At 32.6% G+C, this 12,850-nt stretch overlaps 1 protein-coding gene across 1 annotated transcript; it reads right to left on the bottom strand.

The window, feature by feature from the left end:
* Positions 1–3,628: 3,628 nt before the first annotated feature.
* Positions 3,629–9,064, bottom strand: LOC114375256 (receptor-like serine/threonine-protein kinase SD1-8). Its single transcript, XM_028333030.1, has 7 exons — positions 7,727–9,064; positions 5,556–5,714; positions 5,269–5,462; positions 4,962–5,172; positions 4,610–4,847; positions 4,373–4,523; positions 3,629–4,281 (listed from the first exon to the last, which is right to left on the bottom strand). The coding sequence occupies exons 1-7, from the start codon at positions 9,012–9,014 to the stop codon at positions 3,970–3,972; spliced, it is 2,553 nt and encodes an 850-aa protein (XP_028188831.1). The 5' UTR covers positions 9,015–9,064; the 3' UTR covers positions 3,629–3,969.
* Between the last annotated feature and the right edge of the window lie 3,786 nt (positions 9,065–12,850).

Genomic DNA, 12,850 nt, shown 5'->3' with positions numbered 1-12,850 from the left:
TTGTGGTCACTCCTAAATAGAGAAGTGTGTTGAAAGTTCCACATGACAAGTAGTTGTGGATAAAAGGGAGACATGTTAAAATTGCACATTGACTAAAGATAGACTATATAAGTGGAAAACAATACTTATTTTACAAATAGGTTCATAACTCATTTCTGACAAAAGCTATTTAGGAGGGGGGGGGGGGGGGGGGTGTTTTTCCGTTCAACCACACTCAAGTGACTCAACCGAAGTTCCTCACTTAGCTTCCATTCCTTTAAAATAAAGCCTTCAAAAACTCATATATAACTAATAATTTCTTCATAAGACTTTGGTTAAGTTGTTTTATCTATTTTTTGTTTAAACTTTTTACATAGAACACTATATATATATATATATATTAAAGTAATTTTTTATTGTCTATAAGTCTTACAATTCGATACAAATTGTGATTTACAATTAAAAATTAACTCGATGATGAATCATGAATCTCTATTTGATAAAAAAAATAAAAAAAAAAATTGTTTCAGTCTTGATTTGATAACCTTGGATTCAAAGTTTAATTAGAGCAGTAGAACCAAATTATTAACAGACTAAAAAGTACATCATATATGTATGAAATGGTTGAATAAGCTTATTTTTGATAAATTACCAAGAAAATTGGTTTTGCTGTGATAGTTTCAAACCATGTGAAAATTGTTTCTTCTAGTCCCAGGTTGTAGAAATCATATTGAAGATCAAGCATTGCATCTTTTTGATATAGATATTATTCTGGCTGCTACAAACAACTTTTCTATTGAGAACAAGATTGGAGAAGGTGGTTTTGGTCCAGTATACAGGGTAAATATTCTTCTCCCCCCCCCCCATTAAGAAGTGTTATTTTATTTTTCATCATCAGTTTTAATTGCTTCCTATAAAATCAGGGTAAATTATCTAGTAGACAAGAAATAGCTGTGAAAAGACTATCAAAAACCTCAAAGCAAGGCATCTCAGAGTTCATGAATGAAGTTGGATTGGTAGCCAAATTCCAACATCGTAATCTTGTGAGTGTTTTGGGAGGGTGCACTCAAGGAGATGAAAGAATGTTAGTCTATGAATACATGGCAAATAGTAGCTTGGACCACTTTATTTTTGGTAATACCACCAATGCAAAAACACTGTAATTTCCCTTAGTTGCAAAAGCTCTGCTAGCATATGTCCCATTATACTATTTTTCTTCAGATAACCTATTCTGTAATGGCTAAGTGTGTTCTCTCTGATCTTCTTCAGATGCCGTACACAGAAAACTTTTGAAGTGGAGGAAACGATATGAAATTATTTTGGGGGTTGCCCGAGGATTACTTTATCTTCATCAGGATTCAAATCTAACCATCATTCATAGGGATCTAAAAACTAGTAACATTCTTCTAGACAAAGAATTTAACCCTAAAATTTCTGATTTTGGTCTGGCCCACATCTTTGAAGGAGACCATTCTACAGTAACAACAAAAAGAATTGTTGGGACAGTGTAAGCTATATGATGAATTTCTGTGATTTGCTTGGGATAGAATACTTTTTTTATAGTATAATTTATTTTAAAAAATAAAATCAAATTCATGCTGTTTATTGTTTGTGTGTCCAGTGGTTATATGTCCCCTGAGTATGCAGTAAATGGGCTTCTTTCCCTGAAGTCTGATGTATTTAGCTTCGGAGTTATAGTGTTAGAGATATTAAGTGGAATCAAAAATAATAATTTCAACCATCCAGATGACAGTAATCTGTTGGGGCAGGTAACCAAAACAAACCACATGCAATACAATATTGACTGATCTTTCTTAATTTGTTATAAGTCTAATTTTACCAGTATTAACCTTCTCTTAAGTCTTAAAATACCTAGGCATGGAGATTATGGATAGAGGGACGAGCTGTGGAATTCATGGATGTTAATTTGAACCTTGCAGCTATTCCATCAGAAATACTAAGGTGTCTGCACGTGGGTCTCTTGTGTGTTCAAAAACTACCTAAGGACAGACCAACTATGTCATCTGTGGTTTTCATGTTGAGCAATGAAAGCATTACACTTGCCCAACCAAAGCAGCCTGGATTCTTTGAAGAAGTGTTACAGTCTCAGGGGTGCAACAACAAGGAGAGTTTTAGTAACAATTCTCTGACTATTACTCAATTAGAAGGTCGAACTTAGTTGCTAATTTATAGATTCTATGGCAATTGTTGTTGGGTAGTTTGGTAATATTTTGTGACAGAGAACTAAATTTGGATGAAAGATATTAGGGCTTGTCCTAAGAGATTTTTGGTGTTCTGGCAAACGGAGAAAATTATGCCATCATAATCATTTGAATATTGTACTTCTTGCATTTTTTGTTGCAAAGTCATTAGTAATTCGTTAGTTATCATGATTCTTTAAAAAATCATCTTTAATAGAAATCAAAGCAAAACTATTACTCTATCTGACATAATAGATAGAGAATTAGATTTTAACATTTTAATCTCAATAAACCTTTTTCTATAGACGCAATATAAACAGGAATAATTAATATTACTTTGTAAATTGTGCATACATCAGGAAAATAATTAAATGTCTTCAAAAGGCTCAATTACTTTAAATTCTTTAAACAAAATTACTCCATCAAAGATCATAAGAATTATCATGTTATAAATTTCAATTTTTATTACTTTCTTTTTAATTTCCTAGCTTAACCCTCTTTATATTTTGCATCGGGCCATCATTGGCTTTGCTATAAATAGTAACATTGTACCCGTAAACCTAATTTCCAAAATTGTTAACAATTAGACACACAGTTGCAATGAAGAAACAATTAAACTTACCAAAAATCATTGGAGGCAGCTGCATAATGGAAAGAGAGATCAACAATAGTCGAATGCCACAGAGAAGCTTGCGGCGATTGACGGATGAAGGTTCATAGTTCAATTTCGAGATTCCAGCTGAGCAAGAGAGGTCACGATTAACGAATTGTGATTTACAACACAATTTTTTTACTGCGAAAGCACCTAGTCGCTACCCTCCACCATTGTTTCACGTCTTAGTTCTCATCGTTATGAAACAGCGAAGCGCCCACCACGACGACGGTGAGACACAAAATAGCATAAAGATTAAAAAGAACGAGACACAAATTGACAGTGAGAAGACACGACAGAAAGTGGTGCGGCGCAATTGTGTGTGCAAGTGACTGGCACGATGGGACAACAAGGAGATTAGAGGGAAAAGATAAAGCTAGAGATGCCCGATAAAAATTTGTGGGTAGAATTTTGTTGAGAAATGAAAACATGGTCGATAGACTGACTAATTACTATAGTAATTGTTTTCCTAAAAGAATATTGTTATTATTCTGTCTTTTAATATAATTTTAAAATTATATAAAAATATATTTTAATATTTATATAGACTAAATAAAAATATAAAACTCTTGCGGCCATTCAAAGTCATCATAGATGACATAAAGAGACCTAACATCATATTTTAATCCAAAATTTTAAGATTTAAATTTACAAGTCTTTTTTTTTATTTATATAATATTCAACTTTTCTATTTTTATTTGATGTCTGACTTCACCTTCCACTTGAATAACAGATGAAGAGAAGAAGAGATGAGAGGAGTTCCCTTATTGCATGAGTGATCAGTAAAAACTGGATATCATCGGCTGAAAGTAATTTCAAGCCTTAAGCTAAGGAGTGTGCTTTTCTTTTCACTGAAGTTATCTCTTACATATTACATTAAAGCAAGATCAATATAGATCTCAAAGATGCCGCAACTATCAGACAAAGGAAGATTTACAGAATACAGATTTTTTTTGTTGTAAGGAATATACAAATATGTTAGGTGACGTCATGATGGTTTCAAAGTATTTTGAGACTCCACAATCACATCATGACTATAATTGCGGCCTCATCACTCTCATTTTCCCACAATTACACCTAATATAAAGGTTTTTTTGCTGACCACAACCGTATTTTAGAATCGTATTGCTTCTTTGACTACCTAGCATCTAGTAATGTGACTGTGACTTGGTTCACACTCCATGATTCATCTTTCTTGCTTGAAGAAGAATCAGTCTCCGCAGGATTCTTCCCTATGGAAAACCCAGGGTTTCTGGGTTGTGGCATTAACACGGATTCACTACTCAGCATCAACAACACTGAAGACATTGTTGGCCTATCTTCTGCACGTTCTTGGACACACAAGAGTCCAACGTGTATGCATCTAAGAACTTCAGATGGTGAATATGAATCGCCAGTGGACGAATCAATGAGTTCCAATGCACTGCCATCTCTCCACTGCCTCCATGCCTACAACAAGAAAATATCATCAATTGTTTATTAACAGAAAATGATATTATCTACTAAGTAGCACTCTAATTAAAGTAGCACTCTCACGTACATTCCCTAGAAGATTCATATCTTCATTTGAGTAATAGAATCCTCTATTTTTCTTCCCAGTTATAATTTCCAGCACTAAAACTCCAAAGCTAAAAACATCAGATTTCACTGAGAAGTTCCCGTCCATAGCATATTCAGGAGACATATAGCCACTGCGCATTAGAAAAATATACAAAATAATAAGGTCACCATATTTAGTCTTAAAGAGAGTGCTATTTTGCGATATTGTGGTACTCACTATGTCCCAACAACTCTCGATGTGTTTGCTTCTGTCTGATTTGAGCCAAAAAGTCTAGCCATCCCAAAGTCTGATATCTTTGGGTTCATTTCACTGTCAAGTAGAATGTTGCTAGCCTTGAGATCCCTATGGATAATCCTAAATCTGGAATCATGGTGCAGATAAAGTAGCCCTCTAGCTATGCCGCATATAATGTTGAAGCGTCTTTTCCAGTCCAATATGGGTTTTTTGGCTTTGTCTGGAACATTATCATAAAGCATATTTGAATATAAAAATAAGACTAGATTAAGCAAAACATGTCTGCATTTAAAAAAACAAAAAACCTCAGGTATAGAATGCTACAAATACTTACCAAACAAAATGGAATCAAGACTTCTATTTTCCATGTACTCATACACTAGCAACCTCTCATGCATCTCAATGCAACAACCGAAGAGCCGAACAAGATTTCGATGTTGAAGCCTGACAATTAACTTGATTTCATTCTTAAATTCTTCAACTCCTTGCATGGAGCTTTTTGATAGCCTCTTGACAGCAATATCTTGGCCTTCCATCAACCTTCCCTGTTATATATACACACAAGCACTCCTATTAGTATGGTTTCTGTATGGGTGCTTTGTGATTTTGAGTTATGGTGGGAGCTATAAAAACAAACCTACCCTGTAAACAATACCAAATCCTCCTTGTCCAAGTTTATTTGCTTCAGAGAAGTTGTCTGTGGCCATTGTTATGGTATTAAAATCAAACATTGGCAACTCTATGTCATCCATGTTCCTTTCTCCTGAGTTTTTTCTATTAGTTGAAAACTTCCTTTGTACAGTCGTCAGCAAATCCCGACTTCTTTGGAAAGAACCTGGTTTTGTGGAAAGAACCAAGACAACACATGTCATCATCTAGCACCACAACATTTATACCGTATACTTAACATTATATGGAGGGGCATTACCTCTAGGGCCTGCCTTCACATTTGATATACTCAACAGTTTCCTCTTCTTCCAGAAAATGACAACCAATCCCAATATTATTACAGCTGCAGAAATTGTAATTCCTACAACCTCACCTATATGGTTTTTCTTGTGAGAGCCACCTCCAGATCCTATGTCATCTGTGAAACACAGGTTTCTTTTAGTACTCTTATCCACTTAATATTTGTTAGAAGACAGGTTTTCTAATGCTAACATGCACTAGCAATTTTCTTGTTATAAAAAATTTTAAACTAAAATGTATCAATGCGGGCAAAGTATATGTAACTAAATTGACTCTATAGTGTATCAATACTCTCTGTTCATCTCACATTAAACGTTCTACAGATAACAACATTATAAATGCAAAAAAATCAGGGAAAAAATGTAGATTTTTTGTTTCTTGTCGAAAAAAATATTGTAAACGTGAATGTAACCATTATGATTGAGAAAAGAATATAGCATTAGTCTGACCCGAAAAGAAAATCGAACGAGTCAAAAAGGTCGGGGATGAAAAAGGTCAGTGAAGAAATATAATTGCGTTCATATTTTATTATTTTCCAAAGTCAGAAAGATTGCCTCGACCTGCAGACAGAGATCTCTTTTTTCCTTTCCTTTAGGGCGGCACCAAGAAATTGAAAAAAAGAATCTTGTGAAAATTGAATGCTAAAAAAAATTGACCATTTATTTTTCAAATCAACAACTTTTTTTTTTCCATGAAACAAAGTAATGGTATCGTACCAGTTGAAAATTATTTTTTTGTTACTTATGTAAGCTTTTTTTCCGCAAAAGCTATACGCGGATATTTATGTAGTTAAACTCTAATTTAAGAAAATATAAAAAGTACTTTAAATTCAAGCATAATCACTTGAGTCTTTATGCGCAGTTTAGTCATTCAAAGATAATAGTTCTCATTGATTTCAGTTTAAATAGTTTTTTTTTTAAACTGAATTCAGTTTAAATAGCTTCCTAGTAAAATCATGAATTATACAGTAAGCATATACAGTATAAAAATAAAGATAAAATTGTGGATAAAAAATTAAAGGAAAATCTACCTGATTAAAAAAATGAGAACCCAAAATATTAAAAACTTTACCCAAAAGCTCAAAGAGGACGAGGATCGGTGGATGCAATAACTTTTCCTGTTTGAACTTTGAAAGACCTAATTCTTTTTTTCTTTTTCTTTTTTTTGTCTCTAGTGAAAGTCAAATTCCTCTGATTAAAAATATCCCAAATAATATATGCATTTAAATAAAAAAAATATCATATTTTTTCTCCAAACTTTCAATCCAAAAACTTATTTTAAGTCTCCAATTTTTTTTTTCCAAATCAAAATCCCAGCTAGTATATTCACATCGCAAGGAAACAAGCCGTGATGTAGATAGTTTTGTATGTTTCCCGTTGATTGATATGCCTACAAATTTTTATTTTGTAATTTTGATCGAGACAAACAGGTCATAGACTCCTAGTTTGGAAGGATTAGCGGGAGACTCAGCATGTGGAAACGTATTCCATACATCTCTCTGTCTTGTAGCCAAACCAACGTTTCCATCACAAAATGTAATTATTCTCATTCTCTTATTTTAAATATTATTATTTTTAGCAATTACTCTCATTATCGTAGTTTCAACACTAATCTAATCCAATCTAGTAACGTCAATTCCAAAAAAATTCTTAAATCATAATGACCTATTATTTTATAGGTGTTGTTAATCAGTATTCTTAAATATTGATTAAGGAACTAAAAAAATATATTTTTATTGTAAGAATAATAAGAGAAGGTAAAAAAGTTATCAATAATACAATTTTATTTTGTGTATTTTAAGATCAGTGTCTAACATTTGTCCTGTTTTATTATCTTTCTTTCAAAATGTTTCAATATTTTAATTCCATTCCAGCCAGCCAAATGCGTAAACACCCTTAGCCCAATTTCTAATAACCAACCGCACGAGTATGAAACAGCATAAAATTATTAGGTAGTATCGTACCACTGCATGTCCAATTTCTATGATCAATGCAATCTATATATTCAAGTTTTTTAATTTGGCAAAAAAATTAATAAGTTTTATACCAAATAATTTATTGTGGGACAGAGAATGGAAGATTCGAAAGCAGAACAGAACCAACAAACTGAGACATGGGAGAGAGCACGTACCTACGTCAGAAGCTGCTAATCTAACATAAAGATCTTGTCCACCCGCAGGATACAGCCTCATATCTATGAGTTCACCAGTCCACGTCACGCACCCGCTTCCACCGTTTGTGATCTCAATGTTGGCATAAGCAGTGCAAGAACAATTCTTACGGCACAAATCCTCACACTCCCTTAGGTTCATAGTCCTGTTCGCAAACACATAGGTTGTCTCTGGCAGCTTCACGTTCTCCAAATGCAAAAACTTGTCCCTCCCACAATCCAAATCCGTGTTCCTCACACACCCATCAGAACCATCTCTCAAATTCCACGCTTGCAAGTTCCTCGGCCTGAACCCTCCCACGCACGTGCAAACCGGCGAAGCGTTGGAGTCACACAAACCATAAGGACCACACTCTCTGTAGCCATCACACTGATCCTTACGCGCGTACCAAAACTTGGTCCAAGTGTTTCTACTTGGCACCCAAGTAAGACGCTGAAGTTCACCACCCGAAGTCAAAACCAGCCTCGACAAAATAGAACGGCTTCCAATGGAAAACAAATAGTACACACCATCTTTATCGTAAGAAAAATCAAACGTAATAGTATCTGTGTTGGGTTGCATCTCTGGCACCCCGCTGAATCTCTCACCATTCCAAGGGCCACTTCTGTATGTTATGTTCTGGTCATCCCTTAAGAAAATTTCTGGTATTCCACGAGTGTCTATCTTGAAAGAGTAATCTCCGCTTGAAGGGTCGCTCCCTGTGGCTTTCCACGATGTTAAGTGTTTCTCAACGCCAGTGTCTAGGTTCCACCCCATTTTCATGCCGGGTAAGAGCGTGTCTGTTGGGTAATCGAAGCTTTGCCAGAGATATTTTGTTGGGTCGGTTATGTTTGCTTCTCTGAGAACTAGGTTTCCTGTGTCCAGAAGCTGAAGCACGCGATTGTTGTTGTTGGCTTTGGTTGTTGCGTTGGAGGACCAAACGGGGTACTTCTTCATTGATGGATTTGTAAGGACTATGTTTCCGTTTTCTGCGATGGTTAGAAAACCATTGGAGTTCTCGAGAGGGTTGTCTCTGTTGGCTACCCATACTATGGTTCTGTCGTTGATGTTGCTGTACCATGTGCCTAAGTACCAAGTGGAATTGGTCCCCGGAAAGAAGCCTAGAGCGAAGACTTGGCTTGGGGATATGAGGGTTTGGTTGGTTAGAAGAATTTGTGTTGAGGTTAATGTGTCTGCGGAGAATGAAATTGTGATGTGTTGCGATGATGCCAAGAAGAAGCAAAAGAGGAAGAATAAGAAACCAGGCATGTTTGGAGAGAGAGAGAGAGGGAGGGAGAGAGTTGATGAAGTGTTTGGTGAGGAAGATAAATAATAGTTTCATTCCATAGTTTTGGACTGTGGTATTGTGGACGGTAGTGAGGAAATTAAGAAGGACAAATTGACCCTGGCATTGGCATTCATTCGCATCTTGGTCTAAGTTGTTTCTTCCTTTGAAAAGTGAACCCATCCTATTGTGTTACGCCAGTGACTCTCTTATGTGACTCTATTGTTTTTGCCCTGTCAACAGTGTGAATATGGTTTGCCATCCAAAAGATTTTCACAACTGCTTCTTGCATAAGTTGATTAGATGTTTAATGTTTTCTTTTTTACACAAATTAGATGCTTACTGTTATACTCCTTTTCCTTTTTCTTCTGTGCATGAATCATGACAAACTGGTGAAAATTTATTGATTCTATATATAAACTTACCAAAACATTCGTATACTCCATTTTTTTTTTACCGGAAACATTCATATATTGCATAAATAATTTATTTTTTTCATAAAATATTTATTTTATTTTCAGACGTGGAATCAAATCACAATATTGATGCGAGAACATATAAATACATTTATAAGTATTATTTGAATCTTAAGATGTTGATTGACCTTTTAAGATTCAAATTATTTAAATTTCTTATTATAAAAAGTAATAAATGCCAATAAGAGTGATTGAAACATATATACTATTTTTCTTTTATTTCTATAAATTAATCGTATTATCTTTATAAGTTTTTTGCCGCGTACTAATAAGAGTGTGTGAATTAATAAATATGAGATTGTTTTAGTTTAATTAATAATTTTAAATTTAAATCTTAAATATTTAGAGAGGACAATCATAAATGGTTACAAACAACTTAAATAAGATGGCAAACATTTGTCTCCACCACAAAATTCTTTGCCGTATGAAAGGGTGACTGGATCACAGTATAATTAACAAAGCTAGCTAATTATGCTTTAGTTCTGGTTTGGTAATGACTTTTTTTTTTCTCTTCCAAATCTGAACTTAGTTAATTATGTTTTAGTGGCGGCCCAATTAGGTGACCGAATTTGGTTGCAAGTACCAAGTATGGGCCATATTTTATAGGGTATTTTTAGTTTTATTTTTTTTTCAAGTTTTTTTAATTATTTAAAGATTTAATTTTTTTATTTTAGTCTCCATTACATAATAATAACTAGCATTAAGTGATGATTCAACAGTCACATATTATTTTTCTGGTAAAATATGTTTTAAATCTCTATATCAACACATCATCAATTATTTTAAACTAATAAAAATTTAAAATCATAGTTTATCAACAAAAATTAGGCGTTATTGTATTGTCAAATTTCTTATGGTATAATTTAACTAGTTGACAAGTCATTGTTACATCATCATGGATTTAAAAAAAAATTAAAGACTAAAATTGAAACAAAAAATCTTTTAAACAACTGAAATAAAATTTAAAAAAAGTATATCATCAATTTGAATTTCATAAAACCAAAAACTGATTGTGAGGTTTCTATTTGATATATCCCTCCATTAACAGATACATGTGTACAAAGGGCTCTCTTAGGTTAGAAAAAGTAAGTTAGGTTCTTCGGAAAGTTCGTAAAAGCACTAATAAATGGATCCAAAAAAACACTTGTCCTCTTTTTTTTTTTTTTTTTGAGACACTTGTCCTCTAATTGCGTCTTCATTCTTGTCCCACCAATAAAAAATTACAGGTTAATATTTTAAATGATATGTTAATTTTTAATTGATGAGTCAGGGATAGAGACACATCTAGAATCTGGAGAGGTGTTTTGAATCCACCATCATTTTTTTGTTCAGCACCAAACACTACACACTATTGCAGTAGAAAACCCGAATATTTGCATTAAATATTGGATACCAAATTCCCTTTTCCATGTCTCCATAATGTTAATTAGTGTCCTAAAAATATTAAATAAAGGAGTAAATTTTTATTATTATTAGTATTATTTATTTTTTATAGCCATCATAATTACAACTTTTGATTTTTTATGGAACTATCCCCACACACTAATTTTCGATCCACTATGATTTTTAATCTATTCTTAATTAAATTATTTTCCTGTAAAAAAAAGTTAACTTAAATCCTAATAAAAAAAATTCATTAATATTCCAATGCCTTCTTTAGTAATTTTGATATATAAATATGTAAACTATTAACTTCCTTAGAAAATACACACAAGAGCAACCTACCAAGTACCAACTATTGTATACATTAGTCCTAAAAATACGAAACTAGAACGGCGTCTTTAATTATAAATTTATAATGCTTCTTATACGACTTTTTTTTTTATTAATTTCTAGAGTACATTACATCTTGAGATTTAATAAAATTTGATTTGAAAGTGCTCCTCTTTTTTTTTACTCCACACAAATCTTCTTTAATTTGTATAAAAAATATATTATTTCCATTAACACTTTTTTTTTTTTAATTTCTTACAAAATTGTATAAAAGTTAAGGAACTAACTAGTGAGATCATAAACTTATTTATAGTCAGTAATTACGGCCGGCAAGTTATACTAAACGTTAACTTGAGTGAAGTCTGTCAACGAAGTTATAGTTTACTGATGACCAGTTATGTTTCCGTAATTCAAATTCTTTAAATAGCTCTTGTTTGTGGACAAAAATTGTATTTTGATGTTTACGTAATTCTAATTCATTAAATAATTTATTTCTAGACTCATTTTGATTCTAGATCCTCGTGACGAAAAGTAGTTGAAACTTGATCATGATGGGGTAGGAATTAAATTTTAAAACCATGGAATTTTCCAGGAAGTTCTATCCAACTCAGATAGATATTGTATCAAAGGAAGCTTCTTCAAAGAAAGTGGCCGTAAGTTTATTAATACGTTTGATGGAGAGGGGGGAATCATAAAATCGAGTTCTTCAAATGTCTAATAAGGCATTAGAGAAAAGGAGGATAGTGATAGAAGAGTGAAATATATTTACCCGTCTTTTGTTCAAGTGTTTTGATTTTGATAGAAATAAATAAAAATATATTTTTATTGATATTTAATTGATAAAATCTACGCCCCTTGGATAAAATTAGGATAAATTCCACTTACATTTCTTGAAATTTAATGACATTTTATCCAATATCCTTTTTTTTATATTACTTTGTCTTTCCTTAACTTAATATAATTTTGTAAGAAATTAAAAAAAAATGTGTTAATAAGAAAAAGAAAGGGACTAAATTCAACCTACTAAATAAATTAAGGGATAAAAAATAAATTTAACCTATAAATTAAAGAATATTTTTGTGGAGTGAAAAAAATAAATAAAGGAGTACTATCAAATCAAAATTTATTAAATCTCAAGAGATATGTAAGTGTAATTTATCCTTAAAAAGTACTGAAACAAAACGTATAAAAAGCATTATAATTAAAGACACCGTTCTACTTTTATATTTTTAGGACTATAGTTTACAATAGTTGGTAGGTTACTCTTATGTGTATTTTTTAAGGAATTTAATAGTTTAAATTTATATATCACCTTTAGAAATAGTGTACATGTTTTTTTTTTTTTTAAAGTGTGTACGTTAAATGAATTTTTACGTTGTGGTATATGCAATTTTAATTCTATTTTTTGCTCTTTCTAACTTACATTTTCCTGTCGAAACAAATCCTAAAAATATGTTAAAAAGAAAAGGACTATGAAAGTTAATGGCTGAAAATATATTTTATCTACTAAAGTAATTCCTGCAGTTGAAAATAATGGACAAATCACGTGTAAAAGAAAAAGCTAGTTTGTTGACTTTCGGACTTATTCTGTGCATGTGGAGCACGTACAAGAATCATGGTTGTTGTCCACC

This window comes from Glycine soja, chromosome 11, assembly GCF_004193775.1.
Source record: "Glycine soja cultivar W05 chromosome 11, ASM419377v2, whole genome shotgun sequence".
Taxonomy (NCBI): domain Eukaryota; kingdom Viridiplantae; phylum Streptophyta; class Magnoliopsida; order Fabales; family Fabaceae; genus Glycine; species Glycine soja.
The sequence above is the reverse complement of the archived record's forward strand: the minus strand, read 5'-3'. Positions and strand labels throughout refer to the sequence as shown.

Coding starts and splice junctions, on each gene's coding strand:
- LOC114375256 (XM_028333030.1), bottom strand. CDS start 9,014: ATGCCTGGTTTCTTATTCTTCCTCTTTTGCTTCTTCTTGGCATCATCG. Junction 5,715..7,726: donor ATTAGCAGCTTCTGACGTAG/GTACGTGCTCTC, acceptor TGTGTTTCACAG/ATGACATAGGATCTGGAGGT. Junction 4,282..4,372: donor ATATGAATCTTCTAGGGAAT/GTACGTGAGAGT, acceptor TTCTTGTTGTAG/GCATGGAGGCAGTGGAGAGA.